The sequence below is a fragment of the Lycorma delicatula genome, chromosome 5 (assembly GCF_047948215.1).
Source record: "Lycorma delicatula isolate Av1 chromosome 5, ASM4794821v1, whole genome shotgun sequence".
Lineage (NCBI taxonomy): Eukaryota > Metazoa > Arthropoda > Insecta > Hemiptera > Fulgoridae > Lycorma > Lycorma delicatula.
Window position 1 is genome coordinate 85,279,570 of NC_134459.1, and position 25,387 is coordinate 85,304,956.

A 25,387-nucleotide genomic window follows, 5' to 3' on the forward strand; every position below is an offset into this window, starting at 1 on the left:
ATTGAAATGCATTTTTCTCAATATTTGAGTCGATATGGATATTCTAACTCTTGTAGTGTAGTAATTTCTTAGATTTTCTGGAACCATTCTAGGGTGAATGTTCAAAGGCACTTGAACTATATTCAGTAAAAAAAATTCAATTATATTTGTCTTACGTTTTGTAAATCGTTTGTTATCTACGTTTAACTTTATTTTATTTTGGTTTTTAAGTGAATCTCAAGGTCAAAAAAAGCTGATACTAAAAAAAATATCAATTTCTAATATTTTTTAAACTTGTAACTTTAAAACCTAAGCCTAAATACAGAAAATCTGAAAGAAAAAGAGGAAATTTAGAAAATTAATTGATAGTTCTGAATGATCGGTAGTGGTGAGTAGCGTATAAAACTAAGCTTATGCCGTTTTTTCATTTTGTTATAACAGATCATTTAATTTATATCAATAATATAATCTTCTTTTTGAGTTTTTAAAGTATTTTATAAAAAACCAATACAGGCTGCGCGTAAAAAATGTTGACGTTCTGCAATTTAAAATATCTCGATTATGTTCCGTCACATGTGAAATTAATAAGAGTTATGACATTTTCAGGAAATAGGTTTGGTTTTAGAAAAGAAACCTGGGTGTAAACTGTTCGTACGGGTATGAATAATACTGTTCTAACAGCTATCATAAGAAGCCTACATCATTTAACCCATAATTAAGCAGTGTTTCTATAATTACGTTTTTGAAGTAAAATATTGTTACTGGACTTCTACTACCACTTGTTTCATCAGAATATACTCGTATCTGTCAATAAAAATAATTATTGTTGAGATCAGCAAAAGATCCTTCTCAGCTATACTAGCGTCTGAATACCAACAAAATTATTATGTTATTGTATGACGTAATAGACTATATTTATTGTAAAAAATACTAATAAAACTATTTACTAAATAAAAGTAATCTTAATTAAAATTAATTAATATAAATATAAACTATTGTTGTTTTTTCTAATTATATATGTATGAATGGGTGAAGATTGCGCGATAGAGAAAATATTGAACAAGGTCTATGAATGTTAGTAAAGATATTGTAAATGTAAGCATGATGTTGCTTTAATAATACTGACAGCGTTTGTTCATTTATTAGGTCGAATTGATCGGTAGTTAAGATATGGAGATATCGAAATCGAAATACACATTTCTAAGAGAACTAACTACAAACTGGGTCGCTTGTCTTTTATATGTCATTATCAATATTTCTTAATAGGATATTTATGTATATATACTTTCATTTATTCTTACAGTAGGATTGCAAAAACAAAAAAAAAGATAATAATAAACAAGTAAAAATAAAAACAATGTAAAAATAAAACTTTTATAATACAGAGTTAAAACAAGAATTAAATGGTGTTATTTATACGAAGTATTGTACTGGAACAGTTTAAAAATTTAACTAACAAAAAATTCAGTGTTCATTATTTGGACACTAGTGTTTTTTATTCGCTGGGATCTAATCAACCATATTTTCGAGAAGTGATTGATCAATATGTTTTTTTCCTGTTTAGCCTTCGGGAATCACCGTCAGGTATTACTTCAGAGGATGAATGGGAATGATATGTATGTGTAAATGACTTGTCTTGTACAGTCTCAGGTTGACCATTTCTGGGATGTGTGGTTAGTTGAAACCTAACCACCACAGAACACCGGTATCCACGATGTAGTATTCAAATCTGTATAAAAGTAACTGCCTTTACTAGGATTTGAACCTTAGAACTCTCGACTTCGAAATCAACTGATTTGCGAAGACGCGTTTACCATAAGACCAGCTCGGTGATTGATCAATATCTCTTATTTATTTATTTTTGTTTATCCCTTACTCCTCTGGGCCGGACATACAATCAAGTAAAGCTCAGCCCAGGAAAGCGTCCTTCAACTCTAAGGGGACCTTCCCACCTACCGGTAGTACGTCCAGCATAGCAGTAGAGTCCCCCCGGTGGATCTTTTTTATCGCCTGCCTCTAAACTCCGAGAAGAGGTGTACCGGGCTTGACTATGTCGTTCCCGAGCCTCTCCCCAGAGACTGGGTCTCGGTCTCCGAAAAACCAACCGAAAACACTTAAAAATCGCAGAGCGAAACTATTGTCATAGGTTGATCAATATCTAGACAGGTTTATCTGTACTGTAATGCTGTAACAGTCAGGGTTAAATTGGTACCGGAATGCCGTTCCGGTAGTATTTTTAGGAGAAATAAAAAAACCGTTGTTTCACATTAAATATGTTTTAAATTAAAATCTGGCCTACGTTTTATTTTAACATTAAATATTTATTGGGTACTTACGTATTAACGCCACCGCAGCTACAGGTTTTTTAAAATTGAGTATTTATTTTATTGAGTCTCTTTATTAATTTTAATAAATGGTTATTTATATTTATTTATTTTATAAATATAATTTAACCAAACTTAACCTACGCTCGCTTCGCTCGCTAACCTTGAATAATTAACACCGTAATTTTTTGAGTATTTATCTAATAAATTCAGTAATTATTGCAATTATTTATTATTTAAATAACAATAATTACTGAATTTATTAAATAAATACTCAAAATGACGGTGTTAATTAATCAAGGTTAGCGAGCGAAGCGAGTGTAGGTTAAGTTTGGTTAAATTATATTTATAAAATAAATAAATAGACTGTTTTGAATCTATGTTAAACTCTATATCGGCCCATATTCCACCGAAATCCGATTGACTACTTTGTTTTTAAATAAAGCTGTAGCTGCGGTGGCGTTAATAAGTACCATTTATTGTTATATTTCTTAATGAAAAATATTATCACTTCCTTAAATAGTGTGATGAATTTTTTAATGGTTCTTCATGTATTTAAATATTTTTGTGTATATTGAAATTGTTTGCTTTGATCCCTAATCCACATTTCACTTTTATTTTTACTTATATGTTATTAATAACGCAATGATAATATGTTGAAATCATTGAATTACCATATTACAATGTCCAACGCACGCGCAACACGCCAATATAAACTGTTTCCCGTTCTGCGCCTATAACAATACAATGTTTAAACTGGACTTATGAGGTCTGACCAAAATTTTTTTTTCTTTAATTACCTGATTTGAATCGTCAAAGATGCAGATACGTGAGATCTTTCTTCTGAAAACTTGAGAAGTTTAATACGCTGATAAAAAATATATCCTAAATTATAAAACTCAAACCGCAAAAAAATGTCCTTGCTTTTGGATATCTGTAGGCAAACAGCGACAAAATAAATCGTTAAAAATTTTATTCATGATAAAAAGTTAAACATTTGATGTGAAAAAGATAAATTTTGTTTCTTATCAATGTAACCATCGAAATGAATGTACATTTTTTCATAAAACTGTCATGTAGCCAGCCGCAGGTAGCAATGAAAAATTTGCGAGTACACAAAAATTTGCGAGTAATTGTGCTGATAATATGTTGAAACCATTGAAATACCATATTACAATGTCCAACGCACGCGCAACACGCCAATATAAACAGTTTCCCGTTCTGCGCTTATAACAATACAATGTTTAAAATGAACTTTATGAAAGGTCTGGCCAAAACTTTTTTTTCTTTAATTACTAGATTTGAACCGTCAAAGATGCAGATACGTGATCTTTCTTCTGAAAACTTGAGAAGTTTAAATGGCTGCCTAGACTGACCATTTTATGTTTTTTCCTTCCATGACATCACAGATCTTGATATCCCGGAGAAACTTTTTTTCTTCTCTTGTCTTTTTCTTATAATTTGGCCAACGATGAAATATTTTCCCCCCATTTTCCTTTTTCCCATGTTCCCTTTCTCTCATTTTCCCTTTCTCTCATGTCTCTTTCCCTTATATCCCTTCCCCCTCCTCTTTCAACCTTTTCCCTTTTAATTTTTCTCCTTTTCCCTTTCCATTTCATTTTCCTGTTTTTTCTTTTCCCCGTTGTCTCCTTTTTCTTATTTCGATTTTCCCCTTCTTTCCTTTTGTCTTTTTCGATTTTCCCTTTCTCCCTTTTTCCCCTCGCGTAAATCGGTCTAGTAGTTTTTTAGTCTATAGCGGACACACAAATCAGAAACACTGAAATAGAATCGTAACGTATTTAGCATAGCGTGTGTTGCTTTTACGTCCAACAGAGCTGTTTTTCAAGAAACATGTTTTTACCTGTCATAGGTGTGACATCTTAGGTATATAAATAGTAGATATATAAAAAACACGCACGTATTCGATTGCAATGTTGTGTCAGAATTTCAAAGCAATCGGTAAAGAACTTTCGGAGATTTAAGATTTTGAACAAACGAACAATTACATTTTATTTATATAGATATACTTTTGTTTTTAATATTACATCTGATTGACTCCTCTACATGCAGCCAGTCATTGGCAATAATTCACCTAATTCTAAATGTGTAATTAAATTTGTATTACTATAATATTAAATCGTATTAATTATTGAGTTAAATGATATGTTACAAGCCTCCTTAAAAGAAATGCATGCTTGTGTTTCCTTATATTTATGAATTCTAAAATAAAATAAAAGTTAGGAAATATTCTATTATTGTTATCATTAAAAACTTTATTTAAAAATTAATAAACTTTCTTTCAAGAATTTAGAATTATACATATACTTGAAACTTGTTGGACCAGTATGTCAATAAACTACGCTGTTTTGTATCTATTGAATTAATTTTTAAAAATTTCATGTGCAAAATATGCTAATTTATTTAAATCACGTACTTAAAAATTAACGAAAGTTTTTATTTAATTAAATATTATCAAATTATAAAATTTAAGAATACCCTCTACATGTAAATTTATAATACTTTATCCTACTGTAGTTAGAAAATGTTGCCAAAGATTTAAATATGGCTTTCACGAAAAGAAACCGGATGGAAAAAAATAATTTAACGTAAGTTATATTATAATTCGTATTATTTTTCTAAATAATTTTAAGATTGATCTTAACTTTGAATTTAAAACTGCTTTAGTAATGAAATAATTTATATGGACAGAGAGCCATTGTGCGCGCGCGTCTTTTTTTTTGTTTTCAAAGATACACTTAAATTACATTTCACCCTGATGATTACTAGGGTTCCTACAAATCAGTAAGATCTGATCTTAAATTCATACCTTTGTATATGAAAGTGAATTTGAAAGAAAAAGAGGAGGTTTGTTATACTTGTGAACTATTATTAGAAAGAAAGCGTAGGAAGAGAATATTTAAAGATTATATACTTAAAAATTGTTTGTGCTATCAAAACAAGGACAAAACTGCTTAATTTATGTACTACTGTTTTTATGTTATTAGAATAAATATTAACATTTTATTTATTCATTTATGTAATACCAGGTTACATAGAACAGCACAGTGACATGATGTCAACAATATTCAACTGCGACAGTAGAATAAGTCATCTGTTCGCAGTCTTGACGTGTAAGTGTAAATGTGTAGTCTTGAACAGACTCAGGCCGACCACTTCTGAGACGTGTGGTTAATTGAAATTCAACCACCAAAGAACACAGTCTAGCATTCAAATCTATATAAAAGCAACTGCCTTTATAAGAACTCGAACCTTAGAACTCGAAAATCAGCTGATTTTGTAATGACGAGTTTAACCACTATATTAACCCAGCGGGTTGAATATATATGAAATATTTTATGAGTTAAAATGAATAAACTAAAACTAAATGGAAATGGCTTATAAATCGTAATAAAATTGTGCTGAAAAAATGAAATATTATTCAATTCTTCTTTAAATTTCGATTTTTTTTAAATTTGTACCAAATTAGAAATAAAGTACTACCAATAACTTACATAACCCTTTTTTTATACTAAGTTTAAAAGTTAAAATTTAAATTTTATTATTATTTTTTACTTTAATATTTTTTTTATTTTTTTAAGGTGCTTTTTTATTGTTGAGTTTTTAAGTCAGATTTTACATGTTACAGCAGGTTTACATGTATTACAGTCATAAGAAAGACACTGACAGACAGTGTACAGTAAACAAACTAATACACTTCTTTTTGTGGAAAAACAGAGCATTAAACTGTTTCTACTTAGTGAGGTAAATTGTAAGCTAGTAACTGGCGAATAAACCTACTCTTTCTAAAATAAAGGGAGATCAGACAATAAATATTAACGTTAGAAAGGTTATTTGGTTAAAATTATAAACAAGATTAAAGTAAATTAGATTCTGTGAAAATTGACAAAGCCATTCTTGTATAATACCTGAACGAATAGTCAAATAGGCAAAGCTAATTATAATTGGCTGTTTTGTTTCAATTAATACAAAATAATAAAGAAAAAAAAGTTATTTATTTTTGTAGGTAAGCTATAGCTAAAGAAAAAAAAACGACATACATTTGTATAAGCATATTAAAAAAAAGAAGAATTTTAATGAGACACACACCAACTAGTTCCTTTAATTTTAGAACAATACCTATGGTGCATTCCGAGAATATTTTCGGTGGCAGACAAAAGTTATAGATGAATAATATGCCTTAAGCTAATTCTCACAGGGTACAGCCCTCTAGACTATTTTAAAATAAGACACCCTAATTATAGGTTGAGTCACAAACTATTCGTAGTTCTTCTTGGAGGGGAGAAGGAGAACAACACGTGTTTAATATTCTGTTAGCTATACGATGAAACAGTGAAGATGTTTTTTCTTTCCATTTTACTGTAAATAATTATAAGAAAAATACTTTAGTAAGTAAAGGAAAATATGCATAATTGGAGAAAATTTGTTGATCAAGAAAACAATTTAAAACGTAATAATTTTATAATTTCTAGTTTATATATATAAAAAGAGAATATATATAAAAATTTATAATATATTTATAAAATTAAAAATTTCAATAACTCAGCCAAATCTTAACATCAGCTGCCTTGCTTTCGCCGACGAAATTGTTCTACTGTTTGAAATAGTGCCGGCTCGCGTATAAGCACTGTGAAACTGCAGCATCCCTTATTTCCACTTGATATTATTGATAACTTTCAATATAATGGCTCTTTTTTCTTTATTTCTTCTTTATACTTGTATAATATATAATCCTTAATTTTATTGTCAGTAGTCATCCCCTAGTTTATAAAAAAGATACAAAACATTTTGTATGGGACTGTGCGCTTAACAGTTCCAGCGGCGTGGTGTTTGGTTGTTGTCGCGTGCGCACATAGAAAGCTGCACGCGAGGTTGCGAGGAAGAGAGAGCACTGTTGCTCCCGCAGTGCCAATCCTGGCATGCTGGTGGAAGGTAGTTTATTTTTTTAAACTAGTGACGTTCCGGTCGCCAACCCCCCCTCTTCCTTGCCCTGATGGGGTTTAACGTGAGTCGTCTATCGCCCTCTGACTTTTTAAATCTCATTGTAATAAGCCTGCCCTCTTTGGGATGCCACCGATGTAAATGCCTCGGTAGACATTTACATCGGTGATTTATTAACTCAGCTTTTGCCTTCGCTGTAGGCCTCGTCCGGACATTTTGAATGCCCTACATCTTTTCCCTCTGAACTAGCAAAGTTCGCGGAAGTACAAACCCCGCGCCTTGTTCTACTTTATTGAGCCAATTTCTGCGAATGTTTCGAAATTTGAGGAAAATTTAAACACAACATACCACCAAAAAGGTTGCTCGCAACAACGAAATTTAGTCCTAGTTCCCTTACTGAACTCAACTTTGGTTCGTACCCCAGACTTAGGTTAAATTATGGACTACGGTCTGGTCTTCAAGGAAGAGGAGGAAAGACCTCCTACTCCCACTCAGCTCCATCGCAGAGTCCCGCGTGACATTCACTTGCTTAACCATCCTCGAGATGCCGCTACACCTCATGGCTGCATCGTAACCCATGCTCTCAGCAGTGCAGTCGCCGTTCCGCCAACAGCTTATACAATTTAATAATCACCACAATTCTAACCTATCGTGGCTCGCCGCCAATACGCATACCTTCAGCCAATCAACTGTCCAGGCGGTCCCTAGCCACCCGGTATCCTACTCTACTAAGTCCCCTCGGCCGTCCTGCGCAGGGCGAGGAAACGGAGGAAACTAGTTACAATTATCCATTCTCTGCGAGTCCTCCAGTTGACACGCAAATCAAAGAAGTAGTTTACTCTCTCAAGTTCTCTAACAACTCTGATACGTTCAGCTTCGTACCGGGGACAGACATACAGGAGATTGTCCCTAGTATCATCGATCCTACAGTCCGGATACAAGCCAGAGTCTACCAAACCAAACCTAGCCAAACTATTCCTAAAGGCACCATGTCCCAAAAGGAATTGAATAATATGCCGATTGGGGGGAACCCAACTAATGGCTCGCAACTCCCTAACATTTGGAAAAATATCATGCGTGTATCGACCAGTAGAAGAATCGTTCCACCTAGCTTGCCAAAGTCAAAACCTTGGTCTTCAATTTCTCGCATACGCCCTAAAATAAGAAGGGAGGCCTTCTTAGAAATATAACGCTTGCTACGTTCTGTAGCTAAAATATCAATGGGTTTCATGCCAACGATCACATTGACTGCCTCTCGCGAGACAGTTCTGTAGCCACCGACGACAGCTAACATTAGAAGACGCTGGGCTCGCAAAATAATATCTCTAACATTGGAATTGTAAACGATGAGCCCAGACGGGCGCAGAGTGCAACATTACGGCCTCACAGACACTTTTGTAAAGAATAGGTATGGTACGATAATTCAACCCCCAATCGGGATGGATGACTGTACGGATGCCGAAGAAGGCATCGATGGTCTTCTTCGCTACAAACTGGAGATGCAACTTGAATTGAAGCTTCTCATCAAGGATAACACCGAGATACCTATGAACGGTAACATATTTAATTGGAAGACTGTCCTACACTACCCGTGGATGACGAGTTGCGGGTAGATGATCCTTCAAAGCAACATTGTTGTTTTCTCCGCACTGAAAACCATCTTATGCTGAAGACTCCACAACCTTAACACTTTACTTGCCTGTGTAGCTCTGAGCTGTATCTCGGCACGCAAACTGCCCTCGACCAGCAGCAACCCATTGTTGGCATAAGCCACGATGCGGCAGCCACTGGGAATCCGCAAACCGTAGCCGGACATCTCGATTCCCCTCCGAGGGGAGAAGAAGCGTGTCAGATCGCTACACCACCCCCTCCGTTCCTAGCCAGTAGTGGCTTTAACGAAGGAACCGTAGCCGGACAACTCGAAATCCTTCAAAGAATCGCAACTAAATATAACTTTCAAGTTTTCTTTGAGAAAAAACACAATTCATTTTAAACATTAAAGAGCCTTCTAAACGTATTCTAATCAACAGTGATCAAATCTCTAGCCAGCAAACACTCTCGGGGAAACCATCATACTCAACATACCTGGAAAAAAAGTGCATGCTAACTGTAATTTACTATCAACTCATCCGAAACATCTACAATAAAATATGCATCTCCGTCAACTCCAAAATCCGCCACTATAACACCGTCATCCAACCTGAATGTACTTGTATGCACTAGAATGCCTGAGACCACTAATAAAACGCGAGACCCAAGTTCTTGAACGCAAAGAAAATCCTACATCCAAAAAAACCACGTTAATACAACCTCGGAACCAAGAAACTCTACACTCACTGTGAATTTTTTTTTCCTTTTTTTTATTAATGTTAATATTAATATTAGTTAAATAAGCTTTTTTAAAAAATAATTTTTTATATGTAATTAAATATATTTTTTATTTATTTTTTACTTTTTAGTCTTAATGAACAATAAAGTTTTTACATCCAAAAAAATATTCTTAATAATATTTATATCTGAATATTATTGTTTGTTCAAGTTTGTTTGTTTATTAAGCCTAAAAAGTAAAAATATTTATTTTTACATAGCGAAGTGTGTATACGTGTACCAAATTTCAATCATTTTCATACGATAGTTCATGAGAAATGAAAATTTTCAAGTAAATGCATGAATTTAGCGTAGAGGTAGCGCGTGGGGGCGGGTCATATCAAATTCCGACACCGTAGTGCTGAATTGTAATCGAAGTTGCATACGTCTACCAAATTTCATTGATTTTCATACGATAGATCAAGATATAGCAGTTGCAAAATTTGATTATTCCTAAAGCGAGTTAATTGTTTGTTTATTAAGACTAAAAATAAAGTAAAAATATTTATTTTTACACATCGAAGTAACATACGTGTATCAAATTTCATTGATTTTCATACGATAGATCAAAAGATATAGCAGTTGCAAGATTTGATTATAACTAAAGCAAGTTAAATGAAGGCTTATAAAAAGAGATGAAGTCTTATTCGAACCGATGTGCTTTCCTCTTGTAAGATCCAAATATTTCATTAATTAAACTTTTATTGGCTATAACTCTGGAACCAATGAAAATAAGTACCACTTACGACATATCGTTGAAAAGTTCTCAATGAGGGCTAATTACTACAGTTAAGAAAAAATCAAAAATCCATTTTTTATTTTATTTTATGATTTTTTGGGCACTTTTGGTACAGTCGATTGCAATCAATTGGGGAGGTACACAAATTGATGTTACAACAGTTCTAAATCCAAAATTTCAACATCCTACGGTTAATCGATTTTGAGTTATATATACATACGCACATACGTACGTACCGACGTCACACCGAAACTAGTGAAAATGGATTCAGGGATGGTCAAAATGGATAATTCCGTTGAAATAATAAAAAAATTAAAAAAAATTTTCACAATACTTCCTTTACATTGTACAAGGAAGTAAAAATACAAAGTGTCAGGTATAAATTAAAAATACGAGTAACCCACCGGTTTGGTCTACTGGTAAACTCGTCGTCATAAATCAGCGAGTTTGTTCAAGACTGCAAATTTACTGGTACAGTTACATTACACTGATAAGTCGCTAATGACTTTAATTGTTGATGCGGCTATAAATAAAACTATTAAAAAAAATAAATAAAAATTACGAGTGTTTGACATTGTAATAAATTTTAACACAAAGGTAATCAATCACTTTGTTTCACAAAAAAGTGAATATATTAATAAAACCAGGCAGTAAAAAAAATTATATTTGACTTTTTTTTTACAAATATAATCGTTTTCATTTTAAATGTAAAATTTTTATATAAAATGTAAAAATACTTAAAAATCAATCAACTGGAATTATAAAGAAAATATTTACAAACAAAATATTATTATTATTTTAAAAATAGCAATATATAAATAATAAAAATAAATAAATTATGAATTGTGTTTTAATTTCAGCTGATTGTATTTAATTAAAAATTAAAATAATTTTGAAAGATAATATCAACAATAAAACAGGTACAGAGTGAAGTTAGTTTCCAAAAAATAAAAAATAAAATACAAAGAATTAGGTACATCCATTTATTTTTAGAATAAGATAAAGGCCAGACATAGTCAGGTAGTAGATAAAGTCTAGTGAAGCTACTTCTGTGCCTGAAGACAAGAAGTAATGTCTGCCCTTTTGAACGACGTGGCTGGCTGGGTGGACCTATATACTATATAATATATCTATATATCTATGCAGAAAGACGAAACCGCAGCAGTAAATAATGAAAGGTTCCCACGGTTTCAAATTATAACTCCACTAAAAATTCTTATTCGATTACATTTTTTTTATTGTTATTATTATTATTAGCAGTAGTATTATTATATCCACAACAGGGAAAAATGCATTATTTATTCTATCATATTGTATATATAAAAAAACTCCGGAAGAAAGCAACATTTATTAAAAAAAGGAACAGTAATAGTAACTATTACTGTTCCTTTTTTTATTTAAACAATATTATTATATCGAATACGTAAGAAAAAATAATAGCATACATTTATTTTCACATAATTTTCCAAGTCAGTTTCATCAGTAAATTTTTATTATTTTTCAATTGCCTTATTTTTTAAACTAATTTTTACTACTATTCTTTCATTAAAATGTCCATGTTAACTAGTATTTATAAACTTGCTTGAAAATTATGTACAACCGTAACAAAATGCTGAGATAAAATGAAGTTTTTAGGTTAGTTGTAATCGTTTAGTTTATACCGGAAAACTGTCTTTTCAGGCTATTTATTAAAACAGTCCTGCTTATAAATAAATATAATAATTATTGTACTTGTAATAACACAACAATCTTTCATCCGGAGGTACCGGGTTCGAATCTCGGTCAGGCATGGCACTTTCACACGCTACGTGTCATTCGTCTACAACCTCTGATGCAATACCTAACGGTGGTCCCAGAGGTTAAAAAAAAAAAAAATAAGACAACAATAAATGAAAATAAGAGCCGCAGATTTTCAGAGTTATCACTGAAAAAGTATTCTATCATGGATAGATATGACATGTGGTAACTTAATTTATGTTGTAATTGATTAAGAAAAATTGCTTGTGTGAAAAATAAAAAAACTGGTCTGATTAGGTCAGATATTAGAAGTCTTTTATCGAGTACCTCATCTATTTCTACTTCACAAAAAATCAGATGTGGACACCACATGACTTCCTTGTACGTTTATTAAATTACAGATACACATTTTTGCTGCACTTCATTTAAACTTTAAGTGAGATACGATTCTCCAGTTCTTTAATAATGTGGACAGTTAAACAATTGCTAAAATATTAGTTTTTATTAACATCATATATTTATACAATTATTAATTCAACAATCTTACGTGAAATATTAGGTTAGAGCAGTGGTGCCCAAACTTTTCTGAGTAGTAGCTCCCTTTTTCAATTAAAAGTTTTCTATGGTGCCCTACCATAAGTAAAAATACGACTACTCGTAAATAAGAGATAAAAATAAAACTCGTATATCTTCATTATTTTTTTACTTTATTAACATAAAATTAATAATTATAAATGCTTTGGTTAAATTAATTATGAAGCCTTAACAATTCAAAATTTATTCTTAAACAGAAATCTCCAGCAAGACTACAAGTATAGTGTTGAACGAATAGACGATCTGCAATCAGAAGTCCTAATAAATCCGTTGCTCGTCGAAGCTTTAACTTACAAATTCCAAAAACAACCTATCAAAAAGTAATGGATAAAAGAGTATACTTGTATGTACACAAAATTTAGCTACAGCAAAAAATAAAACATCTAATTCAGATAAACGTTTCCGGTTCGCTGTTAAAATTTCAGACGAATTAGTGGAAAAATCATTTTTAAATGATGTAGTTTTTACGAATTAAGCTATGATTCACCTTAATGGACATACTAACAGATATAGTTCATGAATTTGGGAATCTGAAAACAGTGTAATTTAAAAAAAAAAGCACACGACACATCTAATAATAACGTTTTAATTTATTCGATAAAAAAAATCGTGCATGTAAGTCTGTTTTTTGCTGAAAAGACTACTAATGAAAAAAATTATCTCGATATGTTAAATAACTCTCGCTTTTTTAAACCAGAAAACCTCAAAATTGTACACAGAATTAATTTCCAACAAGATAGTGCACACCCATAATTTTATGCATTCGTTAGCCAGACTGAATGAAAAATTTGCAATTAGATGGATATGCTGAATAGGCCCTATCCCTGGCTTCCAAGAAGTCCTGATCCCCAGCCTTATGTAATTTTTTCTTGAAAGTATACATAAAAAAAATGTTTACTCGAAAAAATTGCGTGACCTAAATCACTTGAAGAAAATATAAGGAAGCAATTACAACCGCAACAGAAGATATGTTACACATCGTGTGTGGGCGGAAACTGAATATCAGCTGGACGTTGACAAGCTACAAAGGGCGCGTTTATTCAAATTTTTATGTTATAGAACTATTTGAGATAAAAAATATGACAAATGAAACAAAATAACTTCAATTTTTTTGTTTTGTTTTTATCTTATATAATTAAGAAAATTGGACTGAAAACCTATTTCCAGTCCGTTTCGGCGTTCTACCGGACGGATTCGGCTGATTTTTTTTTATTCTGCTTGAAATGACCCACAGATATGTCATCAAGCCTCAAAGGATCTCAAAATTGAGTCTCCTCTGAGAATTTCTCAAAACGCCCTCACTTATTAATTAATTAAGCAACTTTCCGAGATCATTACTCACAGGAAAATCATTCTAAAGGTCCGTCTATGCTTGATGACATATCTATGAGCCATTCCAAGCAGAATAAAAATACATCAGCCCGATCCGTTCAATAAGAACGCCTGGAAGGACTGGAAATAGGTTTTCAGCACGTATTTTACCTGTGGTAGGAAAGGAAAGGGAAAAACAAGAGAGTTAGGAGTGAGATCTGTTGTAAATGGGATAATTTTAGCATAGTTTTATAATAATGCTGTGAAGCGCACAGGTTCATTAGGATTTTAGACGAAATAGGCGAAATAGACGAAAATATATATTTTAAAAAATTTAGCCAATTTTTAAAAATATATAACGTACTAAGGGACCACTAATTTAATTTATGCCTAATTTAACTCACCATTTTTTTATGATGACCCTGTATAGATTAATCTTAGAAAAATAAACCAGTTCTTTATGTCATTATGATAACAATAATTAATTCTTGTTTTAATGTAAATTTTAAACAGTTAAAAATAGAATGTAGGCTTCCCTTTAAAAAATAATAAAAATAACGTGACATCTGGTAAGAACGTGAAAAATATTTCTGTAAAAGATAAATTAATGTATTTAAATCAAATTTATCCGTTTGGTTAAAAAAATGTAACAACATTTTATTACCAAATTTGGATTGATTTCTAACCGTTACTTTTGAGTTAGTAGCCGTGACCTTATTCAGCGTTTTTATCTGTTGACCGACAGAATTCTTAACATTTTTATTAAAATTGTATTTCTCAATAGATAAATTCATGAACAGGATTATTAAACTGATTAAAATAGTAGGAAATGTATTTTTACTAAGGAAAAAAAATACTTACCTACACGTCTTCCATTGTTCGGAAAAAAATTAGAGAATTATCTGTTCTCTTGACAATTTTCAAAATAAATTTTCACACAAAGCTAAATTATATAAATTTAAAGTTATTTCATGTTACAAAAGGATATTAATAAAGATATTTTTACAAATTAACAATGTAACTTATAAAATCAGACAAAAAGTCATATCAAGTAATAAAAAAACATAATATATAGAAACTTCAAATAAAAAAGAATTTGTACCAAAAATTATATATCAATAAACATTTTTAAATTTTTCTTTAAAAATATTTTCGGATGAAAAAACTTTAAATATCTCATTGATATCATCCCCGCCACGGCTTTGCTCACTATATATGGTTACTTGCATTTCCCGTTGCGATCAATTTATATTTATTTTATGTTTTTGCACAACTGTCCAAAAAGGAGTGTAATGTATTTAGGGTGTATGTATTTAGAACGGCTGAACTGATTTAGATATATGACCCTACGTTGGAATCCTTACGTTACCAGGAGTTTCATAGACTGTATATAAGAGAGTGGAATGAATAAGTACCCGTGTTGGGAATAAAAATGCAAATGCAAGTTTTTCAGTTAAACCTTTTTTTTTATTTTTCAACAACAATCTCCTTTTAGGAGGATACACTTTTCCCAACGTCTGGACCCTCTAAAAAAAAGATTCGTCAAACTCTTCAAAATAAGCTTCTGTTTTGACGATGACCTCTTCATTTGAGCCGAAATTTTTCCCGCGAGATACGTTTTCATGTTTGGGAACAGAATGAGGTTGCAGGGAGCCAGGTTGGGAGAGTACGGGGGGCACCATTTCTTAGCGCAATTTATGCAATTTGGCCGCGATGATTCCGGATGAATGAGCTGGTGCGTTGTCGTGATGAAAGAAAAATATTTTATTTGCAAAGTGGGACCGTGCTTGTTTCAATTTCTTGTTGAATCGGTCTAATAATTCACTGTAGTACTGACCTAAGATTGTGCTTCCTTTTTTCAGAAAGTCTATGAGGATTATTCCCTTTGCATCCCAAAAAATCGTAGCCATGACCTTTCTGACCGACGGGACCGTCTTGGTCTTCTTTGGAGCAGATTCGCCTGGAAAACCCCGTTGCTTTGATTGTCGTTTGGTCTCTGCCGTATAGTAATGGATCCAGCTTTCATCAGCGTTTTATCATTTGACGTAAAAACTCCTGCGAATTTCGCTTAAAGAAGTCCAAACACTCCTTCGAAGTTGACAGCTGTACCGGCTTTTGTCCGAAGTGAGAAATCGCGGCACCCATCGGGTCGACAGCTTTCTCATTCTTAAATTATCATGTAAAATAGTTTTTGCCGTTCTGTACGACACACCTACGGCCTCTGCTACTTTGCTCACTTTCGTTTGGCGATCAGCAAGATTCATGTCCTTTTCAACAATTTCCTCAGTACCCACGTCTGCGGAACGACCTGGGCGCTTCTCATCAAAAACAGATGTACGGCCACGTTTAAATTCGCTAAACCAACATCTCACAGTTGTCACAGGTGGTGAAGAGTTCCATAAACAGAATTCAACTTTTCTTTTATTTTTTCGCACATTTTCCATCCAAAAATAAAAAGCGAATTACGGATCGATATTGTTCTTTTCCTATTGTATCGAAAAACACCAAAAAGTTTTAATACAAATGGCTTTCAAATAATAACTAACCTACGAATCAGTCTGAAATTTCTATGGTATCGTTTGATAGGTGGTAGTATACTGTAGTAATGCCAACTTTCCTCAGCAATGGCACCTGTTTTCAAAACGGGTACGTATTGATCCACCCTAACATATATATATATATATATATATGTTTAAATAAATTTAAAAAATTTGAAAATAAAATTATATTATATACAAAATTATCATCCGCACGCTCTTTAATTATCCTGTATTAGTAATTATCCTGCATTAATGATCAATGTTTGAAACGCTAGCGCAAGTTGTTGCAAATTATGTGGATTATGAAAATGAAAGTGGCGATTTAATTGATCATAATTGTATGACGGTGAAATCATTATCACTAGTATCACAGTCCAGGTGATATCTGTTTTAAAATGAGAATACTCGGACTTTTTCTATATGATGGCTAATTTTTGCTTTACTGCTTCCGGAATATCATTAGAAATGATTATTTCGTTACGCGCCAGTTGAAAAAGGTGTGCTTAAATGTTATTAAAAAAAATCGTAAAAATATCCATTTTTTTCTCCTATTTCCCAAGATAACTCCGGAAGTGTTCATTTTAGAGATAAGATCGAGAAAGAAAAAAGCTTTTTTATTAAATTTTACACACAATATCATCGGTTGCAAATCGAAAGATACTTTATTATTGGTGCAAAAATAGCATTTATCAGTTGAAGCGTATAATAGTTCCTACCATTCAGCGTTATAAGAAAACAAAAGGCAGATAAATTGCAAGGGTCAAAGTGTTCCCAGACGTAGAAATGGGTTCAGAAAATAGTGGTCAGTGCCCATAACTTCACTTGACTACTACCAATCTAGAATAATGAGTAAAGAAAGGAGATTACAAACCAACGAGTATTTATTTCATGCCCTCTCAACTGGAGAATTACATAAAGCTCAGCAAAATGTTTCTGTTTGTGGTTGCTTACGTCAAGATAGTTGAGCCTAATAATATTGTTCAAAACTTCACCTTGTAATGTATAATATTCGAGGGACTCACATTGGCTTAAAGCCTTCACGGACCTAATGACAATGGTCCGAAATTTAGGGGCTCCGCACTTCTACATTACACTGTTGTATAATGATCTGCACTGGCCGGACATCATGGTTTGTTTTTTTGGCATTCGTGTTTTTTAATTTGTATCAGATTTAAAACTTGTTTAATCAAGTAACCGGCGGCAGGTGCTGCCAGTTGCGTCACACATACAGAAGCAGTGGCAGTGGATGTATTGGTTGAGCCACCGGACGGTACAGCAGTAAATATCCTTACTCTAAGGAATAAAACCCCTGTTTATACCTCATTTGTACTTCAACTTGCTTTAAATCGTCACAGTCATAAAAATAAAACGGGAAATGTGTGTAAAATAACAAAAAAGGGGTTGTATTCTTTTTACTCTAATCAAGATGAATTGTTTATTAGATATACTACCTATATTCAACAGGAGAATTTTGATTTTTAGTAACAAATAATGAGATATTTATTTATATTTGAAAACTAAAGTTATAAGATGTAGTTTTCTAATCGATAATTATAAAGACGGTTTGGAGCAACATTTATATTTACTAGAAATTTAGTCATAATGTTAAATTTAGTACTCATAAAAATAATCTCTATCAAGACGATTGATTAAAAGATATTATTTACGAGAAATAATTTCACCTGAATTAATAATTTACGGATCATGATTGCCGATATTATCGTTGTACTATATTTTCTATACTCGAAAATCATCGTTTTTTAAAGTAATTTCATTGATTCAATAATCTTTTTATTTTGGTAACGGCGAAAATTGTTCAGTTTAATTGATTGAAGTGGGTCGTACAAACTACTTTGGTAGGCCGTAACTAAATATGTAGTGGGCAGAGGGTTACTCATCACTGTTCTTAAATAAATGATGTTACGTCTGTTATGTTTATAACTGTTCATCATTATATACTGCTTTTTAATGTTAAAAATAATTTATCTTGGGTTTCTTTTCACGGTTAAATAAAAACACTATTCAAAATATATTTTAATATATCAAAAATTTAAATGATAAATTATGAAAAAATTATTTGATAAATGATTATTGGATTATTAAATACAGTCTTAAATAGCTTATATCATTTCATAATGACATTAATAATTCAATATGAATATTAACTAGGATAATTTGTTCCTTATTATATAAGTCATTTGTGAAAGTAACAGCTCGTATAATCCGCACGAAGAGAGATAATAGAAAACAAAATTAATGCTTTAACATATAATTTACTATTCGAAATGTTATAGTTATGAATATTGGTTATTATAAAAAAAGCGATATTTGTTTCACATTTGAATAAATATTGTGTTAGCTTTCTATTATAATATTTCTCAAGCTTAAAAAATATGATCTCTATTAAACACACACCCATACAATCAAAAAAAGATTAGTCTATTCTAAATAATGACCATTTCCAAAAGAGTAATAAGTAACGTAAGAGAGATCAGAATTTGTAATATTCTAATTTCTAATCTCTGTATGTAATAAAATCGTTTTCTTTGATAAATTATTTTTTGCTTGATGATTTTGCCACATAAGCTTATCCGTGGGAATATGAAGATAGAAATTTTTAGCAAATGAAAAATACCAGGTCTGACTGGGTTTCGAACCCGGGACCTTCAGATGAAAGGCCAAGACGTAACCACTCCGCCACAGAGACAGGCACTTTATTCTTGTTATTGTTACTAATATTATTACTATTTGTAATTATATGTAATACAATATTTGTAATTATTTTATGTGTAATTTTATATCTATCCATCCACTTCAATAACATAATAGTGATTATCGAAGCTATCACAAGAAATTATATTCAACAATATTAAAATAATTCATCTATTTTATAAAAATTAAAAACGGATTAAAATTAACCCACTTTAAAAAAAATCATTTATTTCAAAATAATATTTTAGGTAATTTCATTATTAAAAAAAGTAATCTCCGATCTCCGAGGCAGAGTGTTAGAGTATTGGTGTTTTATCTGGGGGTTTGGGTTCTTTAAATCCAATCAGGCATGGCATTTTTCATAAGCTATAAAATTCAATTTCCATATTCCTACGTTACTAGGTTCTTTGTAAGCTTCTGAGGTGAATTAATTCTTCATCAAGAAAAACCCCTTATAGCCTGTTTTACTATATTATCTATATATATAAAACTGTTAAGTTCGTTTGTGTACGCTTCAAAAACTCAAAATGTTCTGCACCGATTGAGGTCAAATTTTAGCAAAGATTGTTTTCATCTGTTTTTAATAAATCTATCTATCTATTTTTAATTTGTACATTTTTAATTTGGAAATGTAAACAAAGGAAAACCAATCAGATCAATGCAAGATGGCCGCTGTCAAACACAACGGCCAAATTTCTTTGAATTACATTTAACAGCTAAAACATCTGTATTTTATTTTTAAAAAAAACACGATAAAAAAAATTTTAGTGCGATATATAACCCGCATCAAAGATTGTTTCCATCTATTTTTAATAAATCTATCTATCTATTTTTAATTCGTACAGTTTTTTAATAAATAAGAGGCTAATAAATCAAATGGAAATGTAAACAAAGGAAAACCAATCAGATCAATGCAAGATGGCCGCTGTGAAACACAACGACCAATCACAAAGAGCCCGTATGGCCGTTGCCAATGTAAACAAAATCACAACTGATTAAGTAACAAATTTCTTTGAATTATATTTAACAGCTAAAACATTTGTATTTTATTAAAAAAAAAAAAACACCAAAACTAAAAGAAAAGCCACCAAGAAGGTTGACTTACAGTAAATAAATTAAAACACCCAACTTTCTTATAGCCCAGATAGACTTAAGACTATGCAAACAAAAAAAGTCGAAATAACCAGATACACAGAAAATAATATCCCTACATAATGACCGAAAAATCCTTTGTTAGGTTATTTTTTTACATATATATGATCAAACAATCGTTTTTTGGTGATTTAGCGTTCTTTGCTATGTAAAAACAAAGAAAAAAATTCACAAATAGTAACACTGAAACCACGCAACTAAGTATTCGTTTTTTTTTTTTTTTTGTTTTTTCTAATCTCCGAAACCACCGTTATGCATTGCTTCAGATGATGATATGAATGATTTTATAGCGTATGAAAATGCCATGCCTGAACGGGATTCCAACTCGGAGCCACCGGATTAAAGTCCGAGACGTTACCACTCGCGCCACGGAGGCCGGCAAACATATTCGTTAGGAGCCGAATAAAAACACGACTTACCAATATGGCGTTGTGTGTCAAACCAATTTTATACGGATTATAATTACTTTTAATACGCGAAACCCTTTGCAATGATTGAACATTAACTTAAACCTCTTCAAAAATTATCAGTCACATACCCGCGACCGCGAGAAAACTGCTTTTTAACGGTCAGCTGTGTAACAGTGACCGCGCCATCTGCCGGAAGCGAGGAGAACACTCGCCATACTAGCTAACGAAAACCGCAGTCACATGTGAAACAATACCTGTTCCCAATTACATTGTTTATTAACAAAAAAAAAAAAAAAAACGTATCCACTTGCATCTGATTCAGATTATTATACAATCTGAATTAAATATTCACTTTAATGGAGGTACTTTTGTGTGATCGTGTCGTTATTGAGCTGCGCCTTTCACCAAGCTCTGAATTTATTAGAAAACGACCAACAGTGGGATATATGCATTAATGACGCGTGCAACACTGCACATCCAAACCAAATTCACGCATTATTCGCAATTATACTGACCGCTTGCTTCCCTTCATCTCCCACAGAGTTATGGGAAAGATATCGATCGCATATGGCTGAGGATATTTTGCATAGAGTACGCCTAGAAAATACCAATATGACCATGGAATTTACAGAAGGCATTTACAAGAAGCATTGATAAATATTGAAGACAAGTGCTTAGCTATTTCAAATAAAGTTCTTAGTCAATTGGGAATGCCAGCACCCACCAGAGCTGCGATTGCTTCATTTGATGTGGATTTACGCCGTGAACAGAGTTACAACATTGGTGATCTTCAGTCATATGTCCAATCAAACATTCCCAAATTAACGCGTGAACAGAAAGGCATTTATGATCGCATAATGGAAATTATAAATGACGGAGTTGGGAGAACCTTCTTCTTGGATGCACCAGGAGGAACTGGGAAAACATTCCTCATTAGATTGATTCTAGCAACGGTTCGATCAAAAAATGACAATTATCCTGTTACGGAATATTAATCAGCCAAACTCTGCAACGACACGCGACTTGCAGTTAAGAAATTGATGAATAACGTAGTGAAAGCAACGATTTTAACGGGCCCTTTCAAAGGTGAAGATGTCCTCTATTCCTCGAATACCCATGATCCCGACCGATACACCATTTTAATTTAAAAGATTGCAATTCCCAATTCGATTGGCATTTGCGATCACAATCAATAAAGCTCAAGGTCAATCTTTAGAATTGTGTGATTTAGATTTAGATGCGGATTGGTTCTCACATGGGCAACTGTATGTTGCGTGTTCCCGAGTCGGCAAACCAGATAGCCTTTATATTACGCAGACAGTGGAAAAACAAAAAATATTGTATATTCACAAGTATTGCAAAATTAAACTTCTATGAAACGTATGCTTTGTTTTGTTTCTCATTTATCATCCATGCAACCACAATGTGCCACAGCGAAGCGTGGCGGGTAGAGCTAGTTTATTATATGTTATGACCCTTTATTTTAAACTTTTAATTAATTTTTTTTTTAATTTATGAATTAATTCACTACAGAAGATTATAAAGAACCTTGTACCTGCGAATATGAAAATGGAAATTTGTAGAGTATGATAAATTCTATGCCTGACTGGGATTCGAACCCGTGACCTTCAGATAAGTGGCCGAGACGCTTCACGGAGATCGGCTTTTAAATTTTAATTAATAATTTAAATTGTTTTATTAATTATCATTTTACTAACTCATTAACTTTATTATTATTGTTAACTTTTTATTAATTAATTTTAAACCCTTTTTTTAAACTTTAAACACTTATTTTAAATTTTTAGTATTTTCTACAAACTCCTGTAACTCTGTATTCCAAAAGGCTCAATATTTTTTTTTAATGGTTCTTTTCTACTGTGCGGTTCTTTTCTACTGTGCAAGTTTTATTTCTTTACTATCAATTAGTGCATTTGAAAAAAAATTGTTTTAAGTATTAGTTATTTAATTTGTGATTGATAATTTTTAGGACTGACATCTAAATGATTGATCGATCTAGGATTGATTCGTAATACTTCAATATCTTCAGTATTTATTAGGTATTTTATCCACTACAAACCTGTTCACAATATTACTACGAAGTATACATGTTTCACGTGATAAATATGTATGTAATAAACTCTAAAAATTTTTTTGTTATGTTCTACGACATTTATATATTTAAACAGATTCGAAAACGTTACGGAATGCGAAAACTAATTGTTCTCAAAATATTCAATTTTTTTTTTGAAAACAAGAGATTATTACGGTAGGATTGATTTAATAAAGGATTAGGTATAAAAAAGAATGGACATAGATAGAAATATACGTGATAGTTTAAATTTTAGGTTATATTATGTTGAATATTACTTACCAACAGATGTGTTTCTCTTCGAGATATTTTTTGAAATTCAGCTTCCCTAGCTAAATGTTCTTCGTGTTGTGTTCTAACACAGTCAGCGTTACGTCTTTCTGCTTCTAACAATTCCTACAAAATTAAAATAAACTTAAAAAAAATAATTAAAATTTGATAAACTTAGTACTTGTATATATAAATTTAAAACTAAAACGCAACTTATGTACACAATTTAAAAATGTTTAATCTATGAATAATTATTATTAAATTATTTATTATCCAATTAAAGTGAATAAAGGTTTTTAAATATTTGAAATACAAGTATTTATTAATTCATTCATTCTCTGTATGATAATACTTGTCTGATTGCGGTTACTTACAAAGTCTGTAAATAAAGTAATGAATGAGATTGGTTCAGGAAAACGTTTTATTTACAATCCAATTATACGTATACTCTTTCTTTATACATGTATATCACTTTAGAAATAGTTCCCTTTGGAAGCCACGCAACGCTTCAAACGGTTTTCCAACTCTTCAAAACAGTGTTGGAACTCAAAAACCGGAATATCCTTCAGATGGTGAGTTACATTCTTTTTATGTTTCTACTGCTTCAAAATGGTGTCTTTGAGGTGTTTTTTTAAAGTTCCGAACAGGAAAAAATCGCAGGGATTCAATTCTGGTAAATAAGAAGGTTGAGGAACTATAGGAGTGTTTGTTTTGTCAAAAACTCATTAATTGAGAGTGCAGTGTGTGTGACAAGGTGCATTGTCATGATGCAGCATCCAGTTGTCTTTGATGGCTGGTCTCACGGGGGAAACTCTTTTCCGCAGTCTTTGAAGAATTTATCGGTAAAAATATTGATTTACAGTCTGTCCTATAGGCAAAAACTCCTTATGAACAATGTCATTACGATTCTTATGGACAAAGAAACAAATTACCACAGTTTTGATTTTTGGTTTGTTCATTTTTACATTTTCAGGACATGGTGAGTTTGAAGTGTGCCATTCCTTCCTCTGGTGTTTTGTTTATGGGTCGAAATCAAATATCCAAGTTCATCACCAGTAATAACATTTTTTAGAAAATCAGGATCAGCTTCATTTCGCCCTAGAAGATCGCGGCACACGTCCACCCTATTGTTTTTCTGTTTTGCAGTGAGATTTTTTGGGAACAATTTTGCACAAAATTTTTCGAGTCCAATTCGTTTTCAAAATTTGATGGACTGAAGTATGGCTCAAATTCAATTATTCTGAAATCATTCTAAAAGTTAATCGCCGGTCGTACCGAATCAAGTTTCTGATTCGCTCAACATTGTCGTTACTTTTTGACGTTATCGGTCTTCCAGAGGTCGTCTGCAACTGATTCCCGGGCATCTGAAAATGCTTTAAACCACCTAGAAACTTGGACTCGTGACAGAGCGCCATCTCCATTCGCTCTTTTCAATTTAGAAAAAGTTTCAGTAGCATTCTCACAGAGTTTGACACAAAACTTGATTGCACAACGTTGCTCATAATTAGTATCACTTATTTTTCTAATGCACAACAAAAACTCGTTTCACGAAAAGTTTGTTTACGTCTCACGTGGCAACAATACATTAAATATATTAATACCCAATATAAATCAGTAGTTTATATAACCATATGTTTACTAGTAGCTTTACAGTGTTGCCACTTTGGCTACTAAAAAAACTAGTCGCATTATTTTATTTACAAATCTCGTATAACACCATATAGTGTTAAAATAGGTAAAAAAATATTGTATCTGTTTTTCCCTTGCTATAATTTTTTAACAATGATTATTTTAAAATCGAGTTAAATGACGTAACCAAAAATGAAAGAGAATTAAATTTTACAACTACCGCTACGGTACAAATTGATAGCCAATCTAAAAAACGAATAATTTCAGCATAACGATTATGTATCTAAATATATAGTGATGGTTACATTTTTGCTCGGTCTACTACAACTTCTTTTTAAATCTGTAGCCAGGGCAATTATCATCATGTTTGATTAATAAATAAAATATTTAAAAAAATGATAGAAAATGAAAATAAAATAAATACTTTAATTAAAAACCTAAAACTAAAAGAAAAGTAAATAAATAATTTATATATAAGGTTAACTTAACTTTAAGCGTATTCAATCCTTGCTCAATTCAAAAAAGAATTTATTTTAGATATTTTTACAAAGCAAACCCTTCAATTTGATTTTGAA

The 25,387-nt window shown here is 31.9% G+C and overlaps 1 protein-coding gene across 4 annotated transcripts in view; it reads right to left on the reverse strand.

Moving 5' to 3' along the window:
* Positions 1-25,387, reverse strand: part of LOC142325156 (uncharacterized) — a 506,788-nt gene that overhangs the window by 404,737 nt on the left and 76,664 nt on the right. For all 4 annotated transcript variants that reach the window (XM_075366560.1, XM_075366557.1, XM_075366558.1 and 1 more), the window contains exon 4: positions 23,196-23,309. In XM_075366560.1, the coding sequence (XP_075222675.1) occupies positions 23,196-23,309 (114 nt within the window). The remainder of the gene's footprint in view (positions 1-23,195; positions 23,310-25,387) is intronic.